Genomic DNA, 27,900 nt, shown 5'->3' on the forward strand with positions numbered 1-27,900 from the left:
CTCCTCCCTTTCTCACTCCTCTCCCTTCTCCTTTTTTCTCCTTCTAGTTATTCTCTCTGCCTGGCAGCCCTGCTTATCCCTCTCCTGCCTAGCCACTGGCTGGCCCACTCTTTATTAGACCGATCAGGTGTGTTAGGCAGGCACCACAGCTTCACAGTTAAACAAATGCAACATAAAAGAATGCAACACACTTTTGCATCATTAAACAAATGTTCCACAGCATAAAAGAATGTACCACATCTTTAACTAATATTTCACAACAAGGGTTTCTTTGTTGTAGCAATGACGGTCCAGCTCTTTAGACCAGGCTGGCCCCAAACTCAGAGGTCCACCTGTTTCTGCCTCTCAAGCGCTGGGATTAAAGGTGTGTGCCACCATGACGCACCTCATCCTTCTCTTCTAAGATCATTTCCTACAAATGTTTCATCAACTTTTCTGCTTGATTATAGAACCTGCTTTGACAAAATGATTGGCACTAGCCACAAGGTGGTGATTAAGATAGCATTTTTTAAGTTTTATGAGGATGAATTGTCTGTTGATAGCATTGGATGGGGGATCCTAACAAAGGAATTATAGTGAAGCAGATTATTTAAAATCTCTGACAAGCTGAACTAGAGCTGACCCCAAATCCCTAAATAAGGTGACAAGAGGAGAGATCATTCTAAGTGGACAGATCTGGTGAATACAATCCCAAAAGTCAGAGTGAGGGTGCCATGCGTGTGATACAGAGTATACTGAGTAGTCTTCGATGTATGTAGAGTGAGGAATCTAGCAGGAAGGTTAGTTTTTAGATTGAGACCAAGCGATGGCCAATATGTGAACTCCATACTAAGGAGCCTGTATGTCAGCCATGGATTGAGTTCCTAGTGAAAGGAATCCTCCTGCCTTTTGTTTAGTCTGTTTATTGTTGAAATTCAATAATTCCAGTTTCATTCAAGTTTGGTTTGACTGGCGAGGCATTTGTCGAATAGATGTAAGTTATAAAGCTGTTTAGAGATAATGCTAATTTCTTCCTATGTATCTAGATACTGCTATTAAAAGAACAGGGCCAGCCAATGGCTAGGTTCTCCTGCATACTCCAGAGTTAAGAGACTGTACAATAGAGCCAAATATATTTTTCCATAAGCATTGTATTTAAAAACCAGCATAAATATTTAGTCACAAAATCTAAAAGTTAAATACTGTGTAATTAAAATCAAATTATATAGCCAAATATGAATAAATGTTAAACTCAAATTAAGGTCTCTTGGTACCCTCGTTAATTCTTTGTAGTGAGGGGCTGCGGGCAGGCCTGCTTTTCATCCTGCCTGACTCCCATACGGCTAGCTTAGCCCCGGAAATTACAACACACAAATTGTATTCTTTTAAACACTGCCTGGCCCATTACCTCTAGAGAGTTAGTTACTGGCTAACTCTCACATCTTGATTAACCCATTTCTAATAATCTGTATAGCACCACGAGGTGTGGCTTACCGGGAAAGATTCAGCATGTCTGACTTGGTGGCTGGCTCCATGGCATCTGCCCCATTGCCCTCTTCCCAGCATTCTGTTCTGTTTACTCCGCCTACCTAATTTTCTGTCCTATCAAAGGGCCAAGGCAGTCTCTTTATTGACCAATGAAAATAACACAATAGACAGATAACCCTCCTCCATCAATTCTTTCTCTCTTTTTAAAATTTTTTTATTTACTTTAATTTGCTTTATTATTTATTTAGTATTTATTTTTATGTGTATTGATTTTTTTGCTTGCATGTGTGTCTGTGTGAAAATGTTGGAACTCCTGGAATTGCAACTACAGACAGGTGTGAGCTGCCATGTGGGTGCTGGGAATTGAACCCAGGTCCTCTGAATAGCATCCAGTGCTCTTAACTGCTGAGCCATCTCTCCAGTCCAATTCTTTCTCTTTTATTTTGTGTCTTTCTGTACCGAGAGGAAAAACCAATTCTTTCTAGAAACTGCTTTCTGGCTTTGAAAGTCCCAGGGGCTTGCCGAGTCAGAGTCTTTCAGCGTGAGACACTTTTTGACATTTGATGTTTAAAAATGCTTTATGGTACTTTCCAGTTCTTGTTTGCTAACTTGGTTCAGATTATTGCTTCTTTTTAAAAATTTTGTTATTTTATGTATATGAATGTTTATTTGCATGTATGTGTGTGCACCCTCAGAGGCTAGAAGAGGGTGCTGAATCCCCTGGAATTAGAGTCACAGACAGTTGTGAGCCACCATGTGAGTGATGGGAACTGAGTCCAAGTCCTTTGCACATGCTTCTAACCACTGAGCCATCTTCCCAGCCCCCGTGGAGCCTTTATTAGTTGCTAATCTCAGAAAAAGGTTTAACAACTCCTCTCCTCTGTAGTCCACTCTGTTACCAAAGGAGCACTGTAGCATGTGCTATTGTAGTATTTTCACATTGAGATCAGTTCTCTCATGCTATCATAGCTTTGGAAAGTCTTTCTGATCGAAATTTATTTCTTTTTTTGGTGTTCTGTCCTGTTGATATCATAGCCCACCCTCGATTTCGGGGATCAAATCATTGCTTGGCTTGGTACAGTTTGACCTCTAACTGTGCTCTCAGGAGTGTGTCTGTCCTGGGTAAATGGCATCCTGTGAAAGGAACAGGCTAGGGTAGTTTCCTTTTGCTCCTTAAAAGGGTCTGGGGAGTTAACTCAGTAGATGAAGGTGTTGCCCTAGTGCCCATGTTAAAAACAAGCAAACGAACAACAAAGCCAGGTATGTGTTTGTAATCCCAGCTCTGGGATACGGAGACAAGGAGTTCCCTGGGGCGTGCTGGCCAGCCTAACCAGGCCTCAGGCCTCAGAGCCCAGTGAGAGAGCGTGTTTCAGAAGACAAGTGTAGGGCTCCTAAAGAACAATAGCTGGGGTTGACCTCTGGCCTGCATGTGTTCCTGTACCAATAAACACACACATGCACGGGGTGGGGCGGGGGGGGGGGTAGTGCTTGATTCTTCATGGTGGTCTCTTTACTTACATCAAGGCTATTTATTTATTTATTGAGACAAGGTTTCTCTGTAGCTTTGGGCCTCTCCTGAACTAGCTCTTACAGACCAGGCTAGCCTTGAACTTGCAGAGCTCCACTTGCCTCTGCCTCCTGAGTGCTGGGATTAAAGGAGTGTGCCACCACCTCCTGGCTTCAAGTTGCTTTAATATCTCAACCCTCTGAAAATATTTCTGTCATTAAGATAGAGAACACTAAAAGGCATATTCTAACTATGTAAATACAAAATTTTAAAGCTTATCATTCTCCCAAATGAGCATTTACAAAGCATAGAGTGCTTGGGATACCGCAGTTAAGCCACATCTCTTTGTCATTTTGGCATCTCAGGGACACTTTCTTGTGGGAAAGGATGGTTCCTTAGCTTTATCCAGAGGACATTATTGGTATACCTGAGTGCTCAGAGGATCTAGGCTTCCATGTTCTTTGTAGAATTTTGGGAACAGAGAATGATGTCTACTTCATAATAATCTTTAAGAAGTTAATGCAGTATTGACCCAGAATGAATCAGAACACAGGTATGCAGCCTCTTGCTGAGCCACACTAGCTGTTAGACCTGTAAGGCTAGATTGTAGTTTGTTGGAATGTGAAAACCTAGTCCGTCAAAGTAGACCAGAGGTTGATTAACCCTGCTGAAACATAGGATGCAATCAGTGAGCAGCAATTGGTAGTCAGCCTCTAGAGTGGCAGTTTCTCAATATAAACATAAATAGCATTTTAAGTGATTACTTTGACTGGTATAGAAATACAGGAGAAGTCTGGTGACTCAATATTTTTGTTTTTGAGACAGAGTGTTGCTCTGTCTGGAACTCTCTTTGTAATACAGGCTAGCTTTGAGTTTATGGCAATCCTCCTGTTGAAGCCTTCTGAGTGCTGGGATTATGGGTGTGAACCACTATGCCCAGCTGGTGATTCAAATATTTAATAAGGAAAAGAAAGCCTGAATGTCTCCCAGTTCAAACAAATTATTTTTCACAAAGTCTTCAAAGCAAAAAGCCCAATCCTCTTGACCCTCCCTTTATGGGTGAGTCTCTACCCTATTCTGTCAATCATTTTCTCTGTGGATGAGTCTCTACCCTTCCTATCACTCATTTTGTTTATGGATTTTACTTATCTACCTTTACTCATCTACTCCTCTAAAATTGCTCAGAAAATACACAACAGATTAGTTTTGTATTGATGGAAAGGATTACAATTCAGAATCCATCCTCCGCTGGTATTTATATGATATAAAATCGTTATGATAAAGACTTTATCATATTTCCTAAGATCATCATGAAAAGAGGAAAGCGCGGTAGTCTAATAATGGAAAGGAAGATACTGTGTGCATTGTTCCGGTTGGGGACCCAAGAGGCCCGGTGTGACGCATCGTCTCGTATGCTTCCCTTGTCCAGTTTGATCCGTGCATTCGGGTCCCGCATTCTGTTGCCCTTGGTGTTGAGTTTTGCTGGTTGATAGCTGTGCAGAGAAAATGCTCGGGATTAAGAGGAACCTGAAAGATGGCCAGGGCAGCAACTTTCTGATTTTACAGGGAAGTACACCAAGTAGTCTAGGAGAACAAGGTGACAGCTGACTGGTCTGGGGATGTGTCGTAAAGTGACTTTAATGCAAACTTAAAACATTTTTTTGTTTCAATGTTCACTTAAAAATTGTGGAGGCCAAGAGTCTTATGGTTGGCTTGAGGTGTTTGGTACCAACAAGCAAGTTGGTAGAGTGTTTGTCTAGCATAAGAAAGCTCTGGGTTTGATCCCTAGCACTTCACAACATCAGAGTCTGTAGCACACACCTCTGATGTCAGCATTTGGGAGGGGATGGCAGGAGAATCACGAATTCAAGGTCATCCACAGCTACCAAGTGAGGTCAGGGGAAGCCTAGAATACACCCCTTAAATGACAAGTAATTTGTTTATGTTTGTATGTATGTCTGTCCTTTGCTGGGCTCCACTTAGTGCTAGGAAATACAGTAAAGAAGAAGCAGGGTGGTTGGATTCATATTATAAAAGATTTCTGATTTGGGACTGGAGAGGTGGGTCAGTGGTAAGCAGCACCTCCTGTTCTTCTAGTGGACCTGGGCCTCCATGGCAGCTCACAACCATCTATAGCTCCAATTTCAGGGGATCCAATGGCCTCTACTACCACCAGGCCTGATATGATCGCAGACAAGTATATAGGCAAAACATCCATACAAATGAAAGTACAATTTAAAAAAAAAAAGATTTCTGATTGTGGGTGGGTGTTCTCTTCTTTTCCCTTTGTATTATCATTGTTCAGAAATAGGTCTTTTATTTTGTTTTGTTGTTTTTCAAAGACAGGGTTTCTCTGGGTAGCTCCAGCTGTCCTGGAACTCACTCTGTAGACCAGGCTAACCTGGAACTCAAGATTTGCCTGCCTCTGCCTACCAAGCTCTGGGATTAAAGGCATGTGCCACCACTGCCTGGCTCAGAAATGGATCTTAATGGGTTGCACTCCTAAAATCACAAATAGCCATGATATGCCGTGTAAGTGTGAGGGCTCAAGTCTTTATAACTATAGTACTCTCAGAATGGAGCCTTATGTTGAAGATAAAAATTAATGGAAGAGAGAATGACAGGATGTAAGGCAGGAGACACCGACATGTATGGTGAGGGTCAGGTTCAGCAAACTTAACTAACCATTGGTATGATTTCAGGAGAGAGCATTGGCAGTTGCTGGGTAATTTGAAGACTACTGTGGAGGGTTTGGTGTCAGCCAACTGCCCCAATGTCTGGTCCAAGTATGGTGGCCTGGAGCGGCTTTGCAGGGACATGCAGAACATTCTATATCATGGGCTCATCCATGACCAGGTATGTAGAATTCATTTTCCCCCCATCTAATTGGCTGAATCCCTTGGAAAACAGTTGCATGAAGGTGGTTGGCAGAGAAAAGGTGAAGCCCACTGGTTTATGTGAGTTCCTAAGTATAGAACTGAGTCCATGTGTTTGATTGCTTGTGTATGTGTGCATCTGCTTTTCTGCCCCACCCCCCACCCCATCTCTCTCACTCCATGCCTGATCCGCCATAGACACCAGAGGAATGAATAAACCGCCCGGTCAGGCAGCACAGCAGCAAGAGGTTAGGTCAGTTTGGTTCCCGTTGATTTCATAACAAAGATGAATTTACTGACGAGTTACAGATTCGTTATCTTTCAGCTCTTGAGGTCGGAATTCTCAAATAGGTTTCATTAGGCTCAAGCCAGGCTGTCTGCTCTGCTACACTCCTAGGAAGTGCTAAATGTTCCTTCTTCCTTGTCTTTTTCAGCTTCTAGCTGTTCCTTGCATTCTTTGGCTAGTGCCACCACTGCCCAGTCTTTGTTGTTGCTGTTAAAGTGACTATTTTTAATTTTTATTGATTTATTTTTAAGTTTATGGGTGTTTGCCTGAATGTATGTCTGTGTGCTACCTGCATGCCTGGTGCTCTGAGACCACAGGAGAGCATCGGATCACCTGGGGCTGGAGTTACAGATACTTGTAAGCAGACATATGGATGCTGGGATTAAGCCCAGGACCTCTGGAAGAGCAACCGGTGCTCTTAACCACTGAGCCACCTCTCCAGCCCCTAGAAGACCATTTTTATCATCAACCATAACCAGGGAGATTTTCCTCTCCCTTAATTTTAGTCTTGTTTTAGCACCATGCTTTTGATCTGGGCCTGGAGCCCAGTGGTGGTAAAGCAATTGCTGTGTGTGCAGGGCCCCGGTTCAAGCCCCGGCACTGCAGTCACTCACTCAGTTAATCAGTAAATAGAAAAGCCATGCTTCCTCTCTAAGCCCCCCCCAATATGGAATATTGGAATATGGAATAAAACTGATGCAAAATGTGTACAGTCTCTTTCATCCAGGAAATGTTTCTGCCTAGTAAGAAGCTGAAACTCCATGCGGTGAATTATTCTGTACTTGGAAGGCTTTGACCCAGAGACCAGTGTGTGCTGTGGAGATAGACCCTTGGGCTTGATGAGTTTGCTTAATTAATGTTTCTTGTTTGATCCAAAATTATCCTTTCTTCCTCTGACTCTGGATTGCCTTAAATTTAGACTTTTGTTGTTACTTTAATTTAAAACAGGGTAAAATAATTGTATACTATCCTGGCAGGACTAGCCAGGACCCGTTCTTGAAATAACAGGAAGATGGCATGAATATTAACAGTGCTGGCATCACCTAGCCAGCCCAGATGGCATCTCTCCCTCTCGGACCATTTTTAAACTATAGCAGTGAGTATCAGTGGATACGATTGAGTTGTTTGGGTTTCTTCTTTGAAAGCAACCCAGGACACACCTGAGGGGTAATTTAAAAGCTTCAGGATATGCTTTGAACATTATTTTGTAGATAACTGTTTAATGTTTCTGAGTGATAGTTTTTTTAAAAGATATATTTATAATTTTACATGTAGGGACATTCTGCCTGCATGTATGTCTGTGCACCATGTATATTCAGTGCACACAGAGGCTAGGCGATGGCAGCAGCTCTCCCCTTTCAATTTTCTTTCTTATTTTTGTTGTTTTTGTAATTTAAGATTTTTTGTTTTAGTTTTTAGCATCCATTTTATTTATTCTTTGACAGTTTTTACATGTATCCAGTGTGTCTTGGTGCCATTCTCGTCTCCCACTCTACCTGGCTACTCCCCAGCAGACAGCACATGCCCCCACTTCATGTCCTCCCCTTCTGTTTGTTAGTTTGTTCTTATAACCCACTGAGTCCAGTTAGTGCTGCCTGCTGGGATTCTGGCTTATCTTGTTGGCCTGACCCTGCACAAGTAACTGCAGCCTTAGTGAGCTCACTGCAACTGCCCTGCAGTGCATGCAACTGTCCTGTCCAGAAGACAGTGTTTCACATGCTCCTCTCCATCCTCGGGTTCTCACATTCCTCTACCTCTTCTTCCTCAATGTTCTCTGAGCCATGGTGCCAGGAAGCGGGGGTGGTGGTTTAGTCGTCCTGTTTAGAACTGTGTCTCAGCTTTCTGCCCAGAAGAAATCCTGGACTCCACTCTCCTAGCCCCAACTTCTCTTGAACTTTAGACCCAGAGAATCTAAAGACTTTTGTTCTGGGATAGCCTTCAGGTATCTTAAACTCTTATGTCCAAAGCAGAGCTGGACAAAATACTTACCAAAAGGTGGGAATCCCAGTCTCTGGCCAGCCAACCTAACCAATTTGACCAGGTCAAAGCCAGTAAGAAACCCTGTCTCAAAAAATAAGGTAGATAGTACTTGAGGATACCCAAGGCTGTTTTCTGGCCTCATGCACGTATGCCTGCACATACACAAATTCAGACCTCACTAGTGCACACGTAATTAAGGGCCCTCAAACACTCACCTGTCCTTGCCAGGGACTGATATTCTTCCCAGGAAGTATAGCAGGCTTTCTTGACTGCCAGCCTCCAAATCATGACACAGAGACTTATTATTAGCTATAAATGCTCAGCCTTATCTTATGCTTGTCCCACTAGCTTTTATAAATTAATTTAACTTGTTTCTCTTCATCTTTTTGCCTCAGGGCTTTTTTCCTTTCTTTCATTCTGTATGTCCTACTTTTCCTGCTTCTGTGTCTGGCTGACTGGCCCCTGGTGTCTTCCTCCCTTTCTCCCTCTCTCTTGAGCCTACATTCCTCCAGCTATTATTTCCTCTGCCTGCCAGCCCTACCTACTGTCTAGCTATTGGCCATTCAGCTTTTTATTAGACCAGTCAGGTTCCTAGGCACCCAAGGTAAAACAAATGCAGCACATCTTTACATAGTCAAACAAATATTCTGGAACATAAACAATTATAACACATCTTTGCCTAGTTAAACAAATATTCCACAGCAAGGAAGTCCTTTTTACCAAAGCTGTGTTTCTCTTCTCTCACCTGCATCTATTTTCTGCTGGCTGTCACACTGGAAAATATCCAGTTGGCATCAAAGGACTTAGTATGTTGCCCTCCGTTCAAAAAGTAGGGCCCTGTTACCCCTGAACAGCAGCTTTGGCCCTGTTGGAAAGTCTTAGAATTCACTGGAAAAGTTGGCCTAGTAATTCAAGGTCAGTTCTCCTTTGACTATGTAGTTCAGTACTGTTGGCCACTGTCATTTCTTGATGCCATGGAAGCATTGCCCTATGTGTGACTGGTCTTCAGTTTCTATCCCTGGACTTTCTTCTTGGATCAAACATTTTAAAATGATTTTATTTATTTATTTTGGGGGTACACGCATGGTGAAGATCAGAGGCCAGCTTGCAGGAGTCCATTCCTTCAATCCTGTGGGTCCTGGGGATTGAACACGGGCATTAGGCTTGGCAGGAACCTTTACCTCCCTTGTCCTTTACATATCTTTAAAAGGATCTTTAAAGATGGAATCATTCTGTATTCTTGAAGCAGTCTCAGCCTTACCCATGCATCTGTAACCCTCGTCTCAGATCTCAGCTCTGAGTTCTAGGTCTGGACCAGCTGTCTCCTCTGTTTTCTCATCTGGTGGCTCTCTTTCCTACCCAACAAGCACAGCCAAAACTGAATATATTTTCTCCCAGGAGATTGCCTTTCATCTTGGTGTTTTTTATGCTAATTTGTAGTATTGAACTACCCAGTGTTCCATTCAGAAACTTGGGATTCATGCCAAAATGTTTTGTTAAAAACAAAGTACAAGTTTCCCAGGCTGGTGACAAAAATAGCTGCCAGGTTAGTAGTGCCGCCATTCCGTAGTTAGAGCACTTGGTAGGGCTTGATAACAACAGTTCTTTTCTTGGCCTTGTTACTAATTTTGTTCCATCACATAGTAACCTAACTAGATTACATGATAGTTTCACCATCTGTGTGTACCACAAAAGGAGAAATGTTGATAAAATTCTCAAATAAAACAAGCTCGCAAATGCAAAATGCTACTAACATACTTGTCAGAGTTCTCAGAAACAATAGCGTTTATGAAAGCACCTGTTCTTCAGAATGAAAATTTTTTTAAAGAATGTGTGTGACCACTTAAAAAACTAGCTAGCGCTGGGAAATGGGAACAGAGACAGCCACTTGACACACAGACACACTACAGCATGTAGAGGCACAGCACATAGCGGCTCCAGTAGGAAAAAACAAGAAACAAAAGCTCCACGTCTAACTCTGTGCATGCTACACGGTCTAAGGATTCAGGTCGGTGTCAGAATTGTTTTCTCCTGCTGTTTCCGTCCAGAAAGCTGAGTGCTTTCAAAGATTTCAGGCTGCTGTGTCATCAGGGAGCTATTCTGGGTTTTGTGTCCTTGGGAAGGGGAAGGGACGGATGATTCACGGTGGTCATCTCTCTGCTTTGTTTTCATGAGGATGTGTTATGGGTGTGAGTTCTTTTGTTTTAATCATGCAGGGCCCCTGGGAAGGTGTGATGTCAAGACCATTTTCTTAGAGGGATCTCATTTTTGTCAGCCTGCATCTAGGACACCTTTTACTCCTTTTGTAAGGCAAGGCATAATGCTACCATCTCTGGGTCCTGCTGCTTAGAGCTCTGGAGACAGCTCCCCAGCTGGCTCAGCTGAGCGGGAGTGACTAGCGCCTAGAGGAGACTGTGCTTAGCATGTCGGGCCAATACAGGGTTTTTGTTGTTGTTGGTTGGTTGGTTGGTTTTTTGAGACAGGGTTTCATTTCTTTGTAGCTTTGGAGCCTGTCCTGGAACTAGCTATTGTAGACCAGGCTAGCCTCAAACTCACAGAGATCTGCCTGCCTCTGCCTCCCGAGTGCTGGGATTAAAGGCGTGTGCCACCACTGCCCGGCTTCAATACAGTTTTTTAATGATTTTTTAAATATGTTTGAGTATGTAATCTACATGTTGTATGCATGTGTACCGTGTGCATGCCTGTTACCCATGGAAGCCAGAAGAAGGCTTTTGGATGCCTTGGTACTGGAGTTGCAGGCAGTTGTGAGTGTCATGTGGGTCTGGGAACCAAACCCAGGTCCTCTACAAGAGCAGCCAGTGCTCTTAACCTTAGAGCCATTTCTCCAGCCCTAAGGCAGCCTGATTTTGTTTGTTTGTTTGTTGTTTTTCAAGGCAGGGTTTCTCTGTGTAGTGCTGTCTAGCCTGGAACTTGATTTGTACACCAGACTGGCCTCGAACTCAGAGACCCACCAACCTCTCTGCCTTCTGAGCTGGGATTAAGGGCATGAGCCACCACTGCCTGGCCATGATTTTTAAAATAATAAGAATGAAAAAAAAATCTATGTTTTTTTTTAAAGAAGTTTGTTGTTATTTTTGTTTGTTTAAGATTTATTTATTTTCTGTATTTGAGTGCTCTAACTGCATGTATGCCAGAAGAAACCATCAGATCCCAATACAGATGGTTGTGAGCCACCATGTGGGTGCTGGGAATTGAACCCAGGTCCTCTGCAAGAGCAGCCAGTGCTCTTAACCGCTGAACCATCTCTCCAACCCAATCTATGTGTTTTTTAAAAATATACATAATATATTCTTATATGTTGAAACTTTGACATACACTGAAAAGACTCAGAAAAATAAATATAGCCCATAATCTTAATACCAAGTAATAATATCTATTGTTTAGCATTCTGTTGGATGGTCTTATTTTTTCTTATTTTTCTCTTTATATTTAAACCCTTATATTTAAAAGGCACTTTTATGTCTTTTAAAGTAGTTAAGATTGTACCATATGTATCACTAGATAAGTTACATTAAAATATTTAATTTTTGTGTAGATAGTATACTTTTTACGTGGTTACATAGCTAAAAAAGTCGAGTATAAAACCATATAGTCTCTTGTTGATTATCTTCTGATCACATAAATTACTATTTGTTTCCATCCAGAGAATGTATGCTTATGAAAGTAAATATGAATAACTTCTTGTTATTCATCCTCATTTTTGAGATAAGGTCTTACTGTGTAGCCCAGGTTAACATCTAACTTGAGATCCTCCTGTCTCTGTCTCCTTTGTGCTACATTTATAGTAATGGGGCACTGTGCTCACCTCCTGGTTTTTATAATGTGTGTGTGTGTGTGTGTGTGTACATTGTGTGTATATATAATTAAAACAACAACTAAAGGGCCAACAGGATGTCTCAGTGAGTCAGAGTGCTTGTTGTCAGGCCTGACAACTTGAGGGACCTACATGGAGAAGCAGAGAACCAACTCCCACCAGTTCTCCTCTGACCTCTGTACACCGTGGCATGACTTTGAGCAGTAAACACACACACACACACACACACACATTATAAATAAATGTAATATTGTAAAGTCATGATTTTAAAGGATCGATTACAAGGTATGTTAAGTGAAAGGGGACAGTATAAAAGAGTGGTTATAATATGCTAGCATCTTCTATGAAACCTCTAGAGAAGATCGATGACCTTCTCTCAGCAGCGGTTGCCTATGGGTAGCTCTTCCTCCAGGGCGAGGCCCTGTGAGGTCTTCCCCTCTGCCTTGACTCGGCTGATGTCCTTGTGCAGGTCTTAAGCAGCCCTGTTGTTAAGACTTCATGGTGCAGCTTCCTGTCACATGCAGAAGTCTCTCCCAGCAGACATCCTAGTCCCCTGGCGTTCACAATTGCTCTGATCTTCCTTCTGTCCTTGTGTCATGTTCCCTGAGCCTCGGGTGTAAGGGTCGCATTGTAGATCCGTAGAATCTTTTTAAAAGTTTTTTTATGTATATATTTATTCATTTACTTAGGGATGCATACACTCAGAGAGTTGCTTCTCTCTCTCTACGATATTGATTCTGGGGCTCAAACTCAGGTTGGCAGGCGTGGTAGCAAGCACCTTTACCCACTGATCCATCTTATTGGCTGGTATACAATCTTTTTAAGGTGTTTGTTTGTTAATATTATGATTAGAAACTTTATATTTATGTTCATTGAGGATTTTGATTAACAGTTTTTTGTTGCATCTTTGTTTGGCATTGAGATTTCAGTGTTTCTAGAGGTTTGGTAATTTATCAGTGGAGCCATCTGTTCCTGAGCTCTGTTATATTGGGACACGTTTTATCAATGATTTAAATAGTGTCATTCATTGCTCTGTTCAGGTTTTCTGTGTCCTCATAGTTCAGTTTTGATAGATTAAATGTTAAGAAATTTAGCTATTGTTAAAGGTTTCCAATGAATGACACATAATTGTTTATAGGGTTCCTTCCATTGACTTGAACCACGCCCCTCCCCACCTTAGGGAATGAAACCCAGGGCCCTGCTCACACAGACAAGCAGAATACCTCTAATCCACAGCCTCCATCTTAACCATTGATTTTTGAGATGCTTTTTGAATTCCACATTACTTTCTAATGTATTTTAAGGTCTCTTTCTAGCTGTTTATTTTGTTCTGTTAGTTGGTTTGTTTCTTGATATTTGTGTTAGTTTTATATTTGAAAGATTACTTAATCTAGATTCAAACTCCTGCCCAGTAATCTCAGAAAGGGGGTGTCTTTCCTAGGGTTTTTATTGCTGTGAAGAAACACCATGACCATGGCAACTCGTATAAAGAAAAACATTTAATTGGGGCTGACGTACAGTTTCAGAGGTGTAGTTCATTATCATCGTGGCAGGAAGCACAGCAGTGTGCAGGCAGACATGATACTGGAGAAGGAGCTAGGAGTTCTACATCTTGATCCACGGGCAACAGGAAGTGAACTGTCCTCTATACTGGGTATAACTTGAGCATATGAGACCTCAAAGCCCACCTCCACAATGACACACTTCCTCTGACAAGCCACACCTACTCCAACAAGACCACACCTCCTAATAGTGCCACTCCCTATGGGTTAAGCATTCAAATACATAAATCTGTAGGGACCATACCTATTCAAACCACTATAGGGGTTCTCAAAAACATTAGGTTTTTATTATAGAAAACAGTTCATTGTCAGGTCTGGACCTCTTTCAGTATAAGACCATTCATTCTCTCAAGGACTTCACATTTCTTTGACTCTAAAATACAGCATTTTTTGACCAACATCTATTGCAAAATCAAGTGCTTCCTTATTTCATTTTGTTTGCGGTAGGTACTAAAGACATTCACTTTTGTCAACTGACTGTACTAGTTTTAAGAATTACCTTGTAGGAAACCAGATGATGAAGAGAAAAGGAGTAGGAGACAGTTAACTTTCACTGTAAACCTTTTATATCGTTTGCATGTAATACCTATTCAGAGCAGTTTAGGTTCAGTCCGTGAAGTGCTTCCACACAAGTGTAAGGACCTGAGTTCAATCCCCAGAACCGGTACTCACTTTAATCCAGTGCTGGTGAGGCCAAGAGACAGGTGACTCCTTGGGATTCAGTGGCCAGCCAGTCTAGCCTACCAAGTGAGTTCCAGAGAGAGTCTCAAAACTAAGGTGGAAGATGCTGCTGAGGAGCTTCACCCAACGTCGATCTCTGGTTTCTGTGAGCATGCATATACACATGCACCCATACACACAAGAACAATTTAAGCAATTTAAAAAAAAAAAGTAAATGTGTATATTCCTTTGCTTGCTGCAGGCAGCCTTTGTTGAAGCAAAGGAAGGTTATTCTCATTTTTTTCCCTTTCCCTTCTCCACCCTCCCCCCTTCCCTACTCCTCTGCCTCCATTTGGTTTTCTTGTTTTGGAGATAGGGTCTCTCTATACAGCTCAGGCAGGCCTTGAACTCCAGACCCTCTAATATTACAGAGGGGTGCTACTATGTCAGCTTTTGTATCTCCCTCTTACTGTCAGCAGTCAGGATCTGCTCATCATGTTGGTGTTTGTTTGGCAGGTATTTAGCCGCCAGGCGGATTACTGGCAGTTTGTGAAAGACCTTCGGTGGCTCAGTCCACACTCCGCCCTTCATGTTGAGAAGGTAAGAGTGAAAGGGAGCTGGCTGGGTGGCTGCAGGCTTCCCTGGTGCTCAGCCGGAAGACTCTGTTCTCCCTGGGATGGAGTGCGGCCACTTTCTTTTAACTAGAGGGGAGAGATTATCTCGGTAGCACTGACTTAGAGGGAAGGCTTAACCAACCAACACACCATACAAATCCATCCAGGTTGCTTTTTCATCTCCTGGGAAATGGGTGAAAATGATCTAATGAAACTCTTAAAAAAAAAAAAAAGAAAAAAAAAAAAACCTAGGACAAATGGCAGGAATTTCCCTAAAGAAGTAAGAGGAGAGGAGTGTGGGCATAAAGCATACCAGAGTCCAGTGGATCGAGTGCTGCCTCAAACGCTCTGGCTGCTTTGGAGTCTCCTGTCTCCAGCTCCACATAGTGCTCCAGGTTTCCAGTCAGGGAAACAACGAAGGCAGGTGACTTGACCAAAGATACACAACTGGTTCTAGACTAATCACTGACAATTTTATGTATGCACTTAATTTTTTATTATAGGAAAATTAAATGTATCTTAATTAGATTAATGAAATGACTTCAAAATATCTATCCATCGTCCCTCTTTATTTCTCTTTGTATGACTTGTTTTGTTTGGTCTTAGAAACACTGAAGGAGGAGGAGATTCCGTACAGAGATCATGTGGTTATGACCACAACCAAAAGGCAGTGTGCAGGCGGGTTATCTTAAGAGAATCTTTAGGCTGGAGAGCTGAGTAAGTGGGTAAGAGCACTTGCTGCTCTTCTAGAATTCAATTCCTAGCATCCACGTGGTGACTCACGACCATCTGTAACTCCAGTCCTCAGGGATGTGACGCCCTCTTGTAGCCTCTGTGAGCACTGCATCCATGTGTTGCATAAACATATATTTATGCACTCACGCACATTGAGAAAAAGGTCTCAAGAAAAATTTCAAGTGCATCTTTGGTGGTGTTTTTCCTAGACCAACGCATCCATCCACACATATACATGCCAAGATTTTTTTTTTTTTTTACCACGTTTCTCTCTGGAGGCTCTGAAATTGAGGACTCTGTGAGTAAAACCTAGAGGTCAAATGTCTTTGATCCTTCCTGGGAATATCCTAGAGATATCTCTTTGGAGATAGATCATAGAGAGCCAAATTTAGTAGACTTGCTTCTCCTGAGGTCTGATAGGTAGAGAAGCCATTCATCTCTTCACGGTCTTCCTCCTGCATCTTCCAGAAGCTAGCTGGAGGAGACATCCCGGTAGCTTTGTCTCACCTGTCTTCTGCATGGTTCTCAGGTCCCTAGGCCCTCACTGCTGCGCTTTGTCTGCCAGGGTGTGTGTTTTGACTCCTGCCTCTTTGCCTCCCCAGTTCATCAGCTTGCATGAGAATGAGCAGAGCGGCGCCGACGTGAGCGAGCGTGCTGTTGCGGAGCTCTGGCTGCAGCACAGCCTGCAGTGCCACTGCCTCTCAGCCCAGCTCCGGCCTCTGCTTGGGGACAGACAGTATATCAGGAAATTCTACACGGGTGAGTAGGAGCAATTCAGGGCTTCGTGTGTACTGCCTGTTGATCTTCTGCCTCTCTGTTCTTCAGTAGGTTGCTTCTGTACCAGGGTCTCCTAAAACTTACTTGATGCCGTAGATTCTACTCAAAAACACATAGCCAGCCCTCCTCTCAGCCACCTTGGAAAATGCCCACGCCAGGTTGCTCCTGTCCTGATGCATGCAAACTGTAAGAAGAACTGCCACGAACCAAGTTTCCTATGTGCTGGTCGTTGTGCCGCTGCCCTCTTTACAGCCGCTCCACAAGCTGGGTAGTAGGATCACTGTTTTCCAATCAGAGAGGCTAGCTGACCTGGCCAGAGTCACACAGAGCCAGGTCCAATTCTGCACCCTTCTGATTTTGGATCTTCTTATGTTAGACATACAAATGAGTGTCTTCTATACTTTACTTGTCCCCAAATCCTTTCTCTCCACAGTGACATGCTTTTCCTCGATTCTTTTTTATTCTGTCTCTGTCTCTGAGCTTCACACTTCATCACCATGGTATGTTTTTCCTTCCTAGAAACTGCTTTCCTGCTAAGTGACGCCCACGTCACAGCCATGCTCCAGTGCCTGGAAGCAGTGGAACAGAACAACCCCCGTCTCCTGGCTCAGATTGATGCATCTATGGTAAGGGGGCAGAGGGTTACCCATGTCTGTCCTGGGCCTCTGTACATCTCCATGCTGGACACTCCTCAGTAGCAAATAACTTCTCATTAAGGTGGTTGTGAGCTGAAGGACTTTCATTTTTAGAAATGCTTGGGGAGCCGGGCGGTGGTGGCGCACGCCTTTAATCCCAGCACTCGGGAGGCTGAGGCGGGCGGATCTTTGTGAGTTCGAGGCCAGCCTGGTCTACAAGAGCTAGCTCCAGGACAGGCACCAAAGCTACAGAGAAACCCTGTCTCTAAAAACCAAAAAAAAAAAAAAGAAGAAATGCTTGGGGAGAGCTGGGTGTGGTAGCACATGACAGTTGCCTGAGTCTGCTTGCTATTGCTGGCATAAAGCAACTTGGGGAGGAAAGAGTTTATTTGGCTTACATATCCTTAGTCACAGTTCATTGAGACAGGAACTCAAAACAGGAACCTGATGCAGAAGTCACGGAAGAGCGCTGCTTACTGACTTGCTCTCCATGGCTTGCTCAGCCTGTTACTTACAGAACCCAGGACCACCAGCCCAAGAATGGCACCACCCACAGTGGGCTGGACCCTCCCACATCAATCATTGAGCAAGAAAATGTCCTACAGACTTGCCTACAGGCCAACCTGTTTCTCAGTCAACATTCCCTCCTCCCAGATAAAACTCTGTGTCAAGTTGACAGGTACCTGTAATCCCAGCACTTGGGAGGTTGATGCAGAAGGGTCAGAGTTCGAGACCAGCCTGGATTATATAATAAGCTTTATGCTAGCTTAGACTAACTATGAGATCCTGTCTTAAAAATAAAAAAGAGAGGGGAGGTGAGACGTAGGGTTAGGGGAGCAGAATACCATGGAAGGGAAAGGTGAACTGGCGAGCCTCAAGTCCACTGAGAGACCCTGTCTCCAAAGGAAGGTGGTGGGTGACTGAAGAAGATGCCCAGCATCGACCTCTGGCCTCCATGTTTGTGCACATGTATGAATGTGTGCCCTCCCCACAAAAGAAGTCACTAGGGCCGTAACTAGGCATGGTAACTCACTACTGTAGTCCCAGCACTTGGGAGTCTAAGAGGTAGGAGGATAGACATGAGTTTGAGGGCAAGGCAGTTTGAGCTACATAGTGAGTACCTGACTACCCAAAATGACATGTCAAGGCCCTGCCTAAAAAGTAAAAAAGAAAAGGGCACTGAGCCACACACACACTTACCTTCTCTTCCAAAGCTGGATCAGGTGCTCGTGAGAGACACATATGGCTTAGACCACCACTCTATATGACTTTTACTTCCCATATGCGTCCTTTTTGTATATATTTATGTGTAGTGTAGATACATGTCTCTATACCTGTTCCCATATGTATGGGTATCCATGTGCAGGCTGCCCTGCCCATCCGGATCTTACACTAGTACTGGGGCTGTGAGTTCTAGTCCTCGTGCTTGCAGAGCAAGTCCACTTGCTGAGCCGTCTTCCCAGTGTCCTGTGCATATTCTTACGTTCTTTGTTGCACCACTTACAGGAGAAACTATCCTAGAAGAATCCCAGTGCAGAAGCTGTAGCGTGCAGCCACACTTCATAGTTCTGATGTTGTATGCTATGGTAGCTGTGCTGGGGCCGCTGGCTCTAGCAGTTCAGGCCTGCTGTCAACTAGGAGCTCCTATCAGCATTTCTACAGTAATGAGTGGCCCTCCTCTGAGGGCCTCTGCTTCATTCTGGCATATTTTCTTTTGTTTTAGTTTGCCAGAAAGGACGAGAGCCCGCTGCTGGTTACAAAGAGCCAGAGTCTGACGGCCCTGCCTGGTTCCACGTATACCCCTCCAGCTAGCTGTGCTCAGCAATCCTGCTTTGGGTCCTCCTCTAGCCTCCACCAACCCATGGCCAACCACAGCTCAGGTATGGGGCAGATGATGTGTAATTACTGCATGCATTTTAGGCTGGGGAAGTGGAGGACTTTTGTGAGTGCTCACAGGCCAGAACCTGCTTTTGTTTGGTTTTGGTTTTACCTTCTCATCCTTCACCTCTGGAACGTAGAGAGTCCTTGTGAGAATGACTGCAGACTGGAAATTGAAGCTTGGACTGGTAGACAGTGGTGTGAGTGTCTTTGTCGTAGGTGTCATAAAAACATCTGGAGCAGCAGTTGCTGGTGTGGGGCTGCAGGGCTATAATCCCAGCACTGAGATTATACAAATTCAGAGGTGTCCAGGGCCACATAGTGAGAGCATGCCTCACAAAACAGGAAGCTATTCAGCAGCTAGCCTGAAATCATTCTGTAGCAAAGAGATGTCCTTTGAGGCCTTTGAGCTTCTGCTTCACGTTTCAAATCAGGTCTGTCTGTAGTTGCTAACATCTTTAGAGTACCTGCACCATGCTGAGTTTTGTTACAATTTGTATATATTACCTCATTTGATCTCTAAAACAGTGCTGTGAGGTTGCTATTCTCATTATTTCTCTCATCTTGCAGTTCAGGCTGAGGAGCAGTGAAGACACTGCTAGCTCAAGTGTCCATACCCTCCCCTTAGCTGCTCTAAATCCTTACTTTATTTGATTTACCTTTTCTGAGTGACAGAGATCCTGGGTACCCTTACCTGGGGACCTGTATACATACTTCGGTCTCTAGCTTACCTTTCTCTCCCCTTACCCTTTTTTTATATCCTAGAAAGAAGATCCACTTCCTTTTCGCTTTCTGGCCCTCTCTGGAAACCTCAAGAAGACAGAGAGCTCTCACCAGCGAAGAGTCAAACCGCCCAAACTCCACTGCTTTCAGACTCAGCTCTAGCCCAGGGTTCCCCACTGACCCCACAGGAGATGAGTTCCAGCACTCTGACCAGCCCCATAGAGGCATCCTGGGTCAGCAGCCAAAATGACTCCCCAAGTGATGCCAGTGAGGGGCCTGAGTACCTGGCCATTGGCAACCCAGACCCCCGTGGCCGGACTGCCAGTTGTCAGAGTCATAGCAGCAATGCCGGGAGTAGCAGCTCTCACTTGTTCTCCTCCAGCAGCTCCCAAAAGCCAGACTCTGCTGCTTCTTCTTTAGGGGACCAAGAGGCAGGTAGGCAGAGCCAGCCAGGCAGTGTCCTTCGCAGGTCCAGCTTCTCAGAGGGCCAGACAGTCCCTGTCACCAACGGGACAAAGAAGAGCCATATTCGCTCCCATTCGGATACTAACATTGCCTCCAAAGGAACCACAGGTAATGACGAGCACCAGCTACTGGTTAGCAGGATGCGCCCACCCCAATTCAAATTCAGGGCTGGAGGGAGGGCTTGTTCCTGCGATTTTTCAGATGGCAGAGAGAAAAGAACCGTTTCTGGATGACATGTTTTGTTTCTCTGCTCTGTCGTAAAAGACATTTAGCATGTAGTACTCATAAAGCCCAAGAATATTTTATGTCTTCCTTTACATGATGCTAAATACTAAATGCTTCCCCAACTCTTCCAAAGTTCCTTAGCATTGGGATAGTATGAGCATTGCAGTGTATGTTTAACTAAACCTCTTGGACTTCAGCAAAGTATTAAAGAGGTGTACAGATAATCCTTTTAAATTCCTTCTATTGTGATTCCTTAAAAGTTAGTTCAGGAAGTAGTACTGAAGCTGAGTACTATTAGGGTTTCCTAACTATCACTGGGATAATAGTGAGTATGGATGGGCAATGTGACCCTGGACCAAGTAGATGGGTGACTGCTGTGATAACTCAGACTGAGGCCCTGAGATAAGGGCCATTTGCTCTGTCCCCCTCGCTTCCAGAGTGCTAGCTGGTAGTAGACATGAGAAAGGTGAGTCTTCTTGCTTCTGCGTCACATTGCCACCATCCTCCCTGGGCAGCTGGTGTCTCTAGGCTTTGCTTGGGTATCATCTGTAAGTATAACTCTAATTTTTGTGCTCAAAGCTATTATAAGTCAGATACAAAATATAAAAATAAAATAGAAAGTATTTCATGAGCGAAAATAAAGGAGATTTCCTGTGGCAGCTGGAGCTGCCCTTGTCTCTGTAATTTCTAGAAAGATGAAGATTCAAGGCCTCAACTAAACCCTGGGGAGCAGACCCTCGTCTGTTTTCCCCCAAGAATTTTGAATGACTTACTTGAACTTAGGAGAAAAATCTCCAGGTCAAAGCCTTTTTGCATGAACTTCCTCACGTGGGAAGCATGTTGGGGTTAGACCCTCAAGTCCCATCTACTGCAGTCCTGTGTCCACACTCCATGCGTGCACTGACCTTTGATCATACAGAACTTCCCTGGATCCTGCATCCCACTGTTTTGTTGCTTTAAGTGGTCTAGGGATTGAACCCAGGGCCCTGTTCATGCTGGGCAAGAGCTCTACAGAGCGACATTCCCAGCCTCCCTGGCTCCATTCTTGAGTCTGTGTGGATTCCAGAAACCATGGTAACGTGCATGGGATAAGGGAGCCAGAAAAGACCTGTGCAGAAGGTCTGAGCATGGGTCTCGTAGCTTCTTATCCAAGTCACCCCTCCTGCAGCCCCGGTGTCCCCTCTTGGCAGCTCATGTCACCACTTCTGCCAGGTAAAAGTCACGGGGTTGTTTTGGGTTTTTTTCCTCTCTCTTTCTCTCTCTCTCTCTCTCTAATCTTGTTTGTTCTGTCTGGATTCTCTATACCTATGTGTTTATCTGCAGGAGGCCCCAGGAATATCACCATTATAGTTGAAGATCCCATTGCAGGTTTGGGAGTCAGTCCCCTCCTCTCCTTCCTTCTGTTCCTCTGTGACCTCCTCTTCCAGTCTGGTGTCAAATCAAGTCTGGCTAGTTTTAATCCTTTTGCAGTGTGGGACCCATCTGTAGCAGGACACTACGTGTTGTGCCCCAAACATGCTTCCACATGCTTTGTTAATTCTACCAACAGCTTCTGGAAGCCATAGTCAAGCTAAATCAATTCTCCTTTACACAAGGGTGAACATGAGGCCCGCTGTTCATTTAAGGCCTCATGATGGGTCAGTGACAGGGTGTTCCTTACCTGAAGGCTTACTGTGGATGACTTTGTTTTTCTTGACTTCACACCAGAATGTGTTTTATTCCTTTTATGTGGCCTTGGATACACCTGCATGATTTGCCTGTCTAAGGTCCCTGTCTCCTTCCCTGCAGTCTTTGTTCCCTCATGCATCTGCATACTCCATACTCGTCACTGAGCATTTTTCTAGTAAAGCCGTTTTGTTCTTTGTTTTTGCTTTTTCCCTCATGGTGGTTTTCAAACTGAGATTTGTGTTCTATTCTGGGCGCTGTAATGATGGAGTTATTAATGTGTGGGTATGGGTTGGTAAAGCTGTGACGGGGGAGGACTAGAGACCACAGCCTCCTGGAAATGGAGAAGTCACTAGTATGTTGTCTTGGAAAAGAGAACATTAAGGAAGAAGAAAATCTGCAGAAACAGGAGGAGAGGAAAAACTGGGAGAAAGCAGATTCTGAGTGAGCGGGAAGAAACGCTGAGTCTGTTGAGTGGGAGCCTGTAGGAGTCGGTGACCTCAGTACAGAAGCCCAGGGGCTCGTGTGGTCGAAGAACACAGTGATGGAGTTATCAGTCGGTGTGGTGTGCCGTCTGGCTAGGCACTGAAACAGTCTCTTGCATTGTTTCTTACCATGGTATCGTGGTAATTGCTGGTGTTTCCTTAGTTCAGTAGACAGAGCAGAGTCTACTGCCAGGGCAACAAGAACACAAAACTACTTGCTTTGTGTGTGTGTGTGTGTGTGTGTGTGTGTGTGTGTGTGTGTGTGTGCGTGACCTGACACTTGGCGTTATTTCCTAGGGAAACAGTTGGATATGTCTAGGCATCTGCTCTTCCAGAGCATACTGCTCATGTCTCGGGATTTTCTTACTGCTTTTCTTATTATGGCACTGAACATTTTTAATTTACTTTTGAATATTAGTTTCTCCTGTCTTATGACCCCTTTAGCAATTTCTCTGTCCCTCTTGTTTTTGAGACAAAATTTTACTATGTGGTCCAGATTGGACTTGAATTCACTATTGTGATTCTTCTCCTCCCCTGACTTTCCAAGGGCTAGGATTATGGGCGTGTGTAACCATGCTCAGCATCAGCCTTCTCTGGAAGTCTCTCGTTTTCTCTGGTGACTAAATCCTTTGGTTTTGAAATCACCATCCTTGACTTCTCCAGAATTGACTTGATGTTGTTTTTAAGCCCCTTTCTGAATTTCATTTTCATTAGTGGATGTAAATTTTCTGACACTTTTAAAACATAGTATCAAGATATTGGAAAAAAATATTGTAGTTATTTTTATTTTATCATCTAAAGATAGTTTTTTAAACTAGTTTATTGAGAATTAGTGATTAAAGCCGGGCAGTGGTAGCACATGCTTTTAATTCGAGCACTTGGGAGGCAGAGGCAGGTGGATCTCTGTGAGTTCTAGGACTGCCAGAGATACACAGAGAAACCCTGTCTCAAAAAAAAAAAATAGTGATTAGTTAATAGTTTTCTAACATTTGGTAAGAAGATGGAAGAAAAGGAAATTAAAACCCATTTTGATTTTTTTTTTTCACCTTCGCATTGCCCCAATGGTGTTGTCTTTTCCCCTTAGGCACACTGACATCTCCATGTGTTCTGTGTTCTTGGACCGCATGCCTTCGGTCTCTTTGCCTGTTTGGGAAGGCTTTGGATGTGAGAGAATTAAATGCTGAATTCAAGGGTTAGGAATGTATCTGTTGTTCACTTGTTTGGGTGTTTTTATTTCTGGTTTGGTCACTGACACCAGACTCTGCAATGATACATTGAATTTGAGAGGCCCCTTGCCTTGCTCTGGCCAGAGCAGTGCAGTCAGCAATGCCCCCAGCTCCCTGTTCATGGAGTGTGGTGAGCGAGCACCAGGAAGGCAAGGACTGAAGCTTGCTTGTTCCATCTCGCTCTGCTCTCTCCTTGTGACTGCTGGGCTTTGGAGCTCAGCTCACTCTGTGGAGGACCCTGTGTGCTCTCACCTGCCCTTCTGTCATCTTTAGCTCTGAATTCACTTCCTGTGGTCCTCACTGACTAGGATTCCCTTTCTCGTGCTCTGGGTGCTACCGTGTGTGTCTGTTGTACCGTATGTGACATAGCCTGAATGAGCAAGAGCCTTGACAGTGGGTCTTTGCATAGTTCTCAGAAGACAAGTTCCACATGGGAACCGTTTGCAGGCGGAAGCATCCTTGTCCTTTCCCAATGCTTAGCACTGAGCTAATCCCCTTTTCCTCTTTAGTGGAGCAGGAAGGACAGTCTTACCTGTAACTTCAGATAGTAAAAGGATTGTCTCTAGGATCTCTATCTACTCCGTCATTCTCCGTTCAAGAGGTTTGGTGCTCTGGGACTCTTAAGAGTCTACCTAATGCCTTTAGAAGATGGACAGATGTCCTCTCTGCAGTTTCTGGTCCCCATTCCCGGGGAAGACTTGAGAGAGCCTTTAGTAGTATCATCCTCAGACTTCTTGAAGGAGCACGGCTGTTATAGGTTTTCATTTCAACTCAGATTTTATATCCACCCTTCACTTCCCACAGAGGGTGGTCAGTACCTATGCTCAGGAGAAGGCATGTTTCGAAGACCATCAGAAGGACAGTCCCTCATCAGTTACCTCTCCGAGCAGGACTTTGGCAGCTGTGCAGACCTAGAGAAGGTAAGGCATCAAGGGGGCAGATAAGGAGCTAGGGCAGTGGGGGATCCGGCCCGATGGTCTCTGCTGCCATTGTTGTAGTGAGGTTTTGAGTACACGGCAGTACCTATGAACTGCAGGGCCTATGAACTAGATCTCTGTGAGGAAATTCTTCAGGGAGCCTGTGCTTGTCATTGGTCCAGTGCTACCCTATGCAGAAACGTTGGATTTTAGCCACGTGATTGTTGTTTGTTGACCCTGTGGCCTCACATAAATGCTTCTTTCAGAATCCACATTTGTTCCTGGGCTCAAGTATGTATGATACATCTGTACACTAGTCTCTTATCATGGGGCTTACTTACCTTACTACTCTGGGTATGGGTGTATGACTCTGGGAAAAGAGTCTCTTTGGAATTCCTGGCTTGTTCTCTCCCTTCATAGCCCTTGTTTCAAACATGATTGCATGGTTTCATCAGCTTAATTGGTGCAAAGAGAGAATCGTATATCAGCAACCGAAAAGAACTGCAGTGTCCAATATACTTAAAAATATTAGACACTTAGGCTTGATCCAGTCTGTAAACATTTTGTTGTTTTTGAGTTAGGATTTTACTATACAGCCCAGGCTAGACTCCTCAAACCTTAGGATTCTCCTGTCTCTGCCCTCTGGGGACCGAGACTACAGGTGCGGAACATCACACCTGGCCTGAGTAATTTTTAAAAAGCAGTTGTAAAAGAAAACAAAGGCTGATAAAATGTCAAGTTTTACCTTTAGAAGTTGGTTCAGTTCACTTTGTTTCATTCTTAGAAGTCAGATTCCCTAGGAGAACCGAAAGTATCCCATTTGCCTCCAGAGCAAATGGTATTTCCGTCCACACACTGGGCAGAGCTTCAGATAGTCAGGCCACGTGCAACAGGTCCCAGTGCCATCGTGGTGCTGGTCACGGGCAGCAGGTCCCAGTGCCATCGTGGTGCTGGTCACGGGCAGCAGGTCCCAGTGCCATCGTGGTGCTGGTCACGGGCAGCAGGTCTCAGTGCCATCGTGGTGCTGGTCACGGGCAGCAGGTCCCAGTGCCAAAATGGTGCCGTGCTGTTGGCTGACTATTCTCAGTGGGCCTGTAATAGTGGAAACATTTGTGCCAGACACCAGCGGGTCTGTGAAAGTGATTCCTTGGTGTGTAAACACTCACTTCAGTGTCAGGGATGCCTTTTTATCTAAAAAGGAACTAGCGCTTTTTATCGTCTGCTGTGGTGGTCTGTGAACCACAGCTTTCTTCAAGCATCCCCTTTCCCACCTATGTGCCCTGTGCCTGCAGTTTGAAGAGGTTTTTTTGTTTTGTTTTGTTTTGGTTTTTGTTTGTTTGTTTTAACCATAGTTTCTTTCATTGTGTTGAGTGGAAATGGGACTGAGCAGAAGCTGTGGTTGGCACTGAGGATATCTTGGACTGACTAGCTGAGATTCTCTTCCCATTTTTATATAGAAAATAGAACAGATGAAGAGACAGCCATGGCCAGCTAAGAGAGCAAAGATTCTAGAGCAGGCCGTTTGCCTATCTGCTTTCTTTCCAGCAGTCAAGTGCATTTCCCCTGGTGGCCCCATTGAGGAAAGTGCATGTCTTGGGAGCTCTGCTTCCCTGCACTGTACATCCACACGGTGTTCCATACTCCAGTCCCTTAACAAGCAACTTCCTCGGTGCCCTCCTTCCTCCAGGAGAATGCCCACTTCAGCATCTCAGAGTCCTTGATTGCGGCCATCGAGCTGATGAAATGCAACATGATGAGCCAGTGTCTAGAAGAGGAGGAGGTAGAGGAGGAAGATAGTGACAGGGAGATCCAGGAACTGAAGCAGAAGATCCGCCTTCGACGCCAGCAGATCCGCACCAAAAACTTGCTCCCTGCGTACCAAGAGACTGAGCATGGAAGTGAGTGAGGCCCGGGAACATCTGTGTGCCTGCCTCTTCCCAGCGTGGCAAGCTCGGGCTTTGGTCTCTAGTCTTTGTGTGAGGTGTTATGGCTAAGCCAAGGGCTCCCCTGCTGTCAGAAGGCAGTACCGGGTGCTGTTCTGGTTTTGTTTCTTCTCCCCATGCTAGACTAGGAACACTGCTAGAGTTCAGGTTTCCTCCCTCAGGAATAGCATTCTTCCAAACCGGGACTCCAAGGTAGGAACCAAGGCCAGGGGTCACGGATGGGCTTCTCCAAAGGAGAATGGGCCAGCAAGGAGGGCCAGTCCCAGCCGTGGATCTGTTCCCTCTCCTCTGTTCAAGTCTAGGTTCTTTACTGTGGCGTTGGGAGGGGTGACAGTGATCTTTACTCTCACAGGCTTCCGGGTCACATCCAGCAGCTCCCAGTTCAGTTCACGTGACTCTACACAGTTCTCGGACTCTGGCTCCGCTGATGATGTTGACGAGTTTGAAATCCAAGGTAAGCATTGCCAGTCTGTTACAAAGGGGCGCTCATTACTAACAGTCTTGTTAATTTGGAGTGTTAGGCTGAGTGACCCCCAAAGAGATCTTCATTATTACCCACTGTGTATGTTGTTAGTTATTGTAAGGGATGGCTGCTCTTGCTAAAATCAGAACCGCATTAAAATTCATGCAGACTTGAAAGGAAGAGGGTGATTGGCTATTGAAGTCACCCTGATTTTCAGTCCTCATGTGTTTATCTTTCTCTTGGGTCCTCACTCTCTTTCCTCCTTCTAGCTCTTGGGGCTGAGCCAAACCACTTAATTAGAAAGTTTCCCTGTGCTCCGTAACACAATTGAAATTGCTCCGAGATATATAAGAAGCAAGTTTATAGTAATATGTGTGGTGGGGGACATGGATCATTAAGGGAGAAACAGACAGGCTTACAAAGTAGAGCTTTAATTTCTGTCTTAGCAGTCTTAAGGCAGAGCCCCAGCCCCTTGTTGGAAGCATCAGTATAGTGAGGGAGGGGCTGCCGTCTGAGAAGGCGTTTGTCGTGAGGCAAGTTAACGTTTCTTTTGCATCACTAGTCACCTCAGAGGGGGATGTGACAGCAGACCAGTGAAGCAGTCTCAAGTCCAAGCTGGTGAGTCAGGGAGTTTATTGATTTACTTATAGACTGCATCACCAATAATAATAATAATAAAATAAAATCAGACCAGCATGAGTGATAGCCTCCCAAGAGCTGCTTATACTTGAAGGTGGGGGAGATGGGGGCGCAAGAGTGAACGGGTGGCTGAACTCTCGGGTGAGGGTCTGATGATCTTCCCTCCAGTTTGTATGAAGGAAAGTCAGTAGATCCCATTTTGGGAGGGTCTCCGTGAGTCTAGCCTGGGATCAGCTGCCCTGCTTCCAACGTGGCAGTGGCCACGTCATGCTTGAGTGATAGGCTTCACGGTAGCCCTGTTCCTGCAAACCATAGATCTCTTCAGGACCCAACAAAG

At 44.5% G+C, this 27,900-nt stretch overlaps 1 protein-coding gene across 5 annotated transcripts in view; it reads left to right on the plus strand.

Annotated features, from left to right (window-relative positions):
* The window catches only part of Rubcn (rubicon autophagy regulator), a 57,588-nt gene that overhangs the window by 15,971 nt on the left and 13,717 nt on the right, over window positions 1-27,900 (plus strand). For 3 of the 5 annotated variants that reach the window (XM_085685470.2, XM_085685467.2, XM_048454061.3), the window contains exons 2-11: window positions 5,677-5,830; window positions 14,690-14,773; window positions 16,125-16,281; window positions 16,819-16,925; window positions 18,658-18,814; window positions 19,578-20,108; window positions 21,549-21,593; window positions 24,406-24,521; window positions 26,206-26,416; window positions 26,814-26,915. In XM_085685470.2, the coding sequence (XP_085541596.2) occupies window positions 5,792-5,830; window positions 14,690-14,773; window positions 16,125-16,281; window positions 16,819-16,925; window positions 18,658-18,814; window positions 19,578-20,108; window positions 21,549-21,593; window positions 24,406-24,521; window positions 26,206-26,416; window positions 26,814-26,915 (1,549 nt within the window). In that variant the 5' untranslated portion in view covers window positions 5,677-5,791. The remainder of the gene's footprint in view (window positions 1-5,676; window positions 5,831-14,689; window positions 14,774-16,124; window positions 16,282-16,818; window positions 16,926-18,657; window positions 18,815-19,577; window positions 20,109-21,548; window positions 21,594-24,405; window positions 24,522-26,205; window positions 26,417-26,813; window positions 26,916-27,900) is intronic. The other 2 variants (XM_085685468.2, XM_048454062.3) reach the window with 1 other exon arrangement.

This window comes from Myodes glareolus, chromosome 2, assembly GCF_982192425.1.
Source record: "Myodes glareolus chromosome 2, mMyoGla1.1, whole genome shotgun sequence".
In the NCBI taxonomy this organism is placed as follows: Eukaryota; Metazoa; Chordata; class Mammalia; order Rodentia; family Cricetidae; genus Myodes; species Myodes glareolus.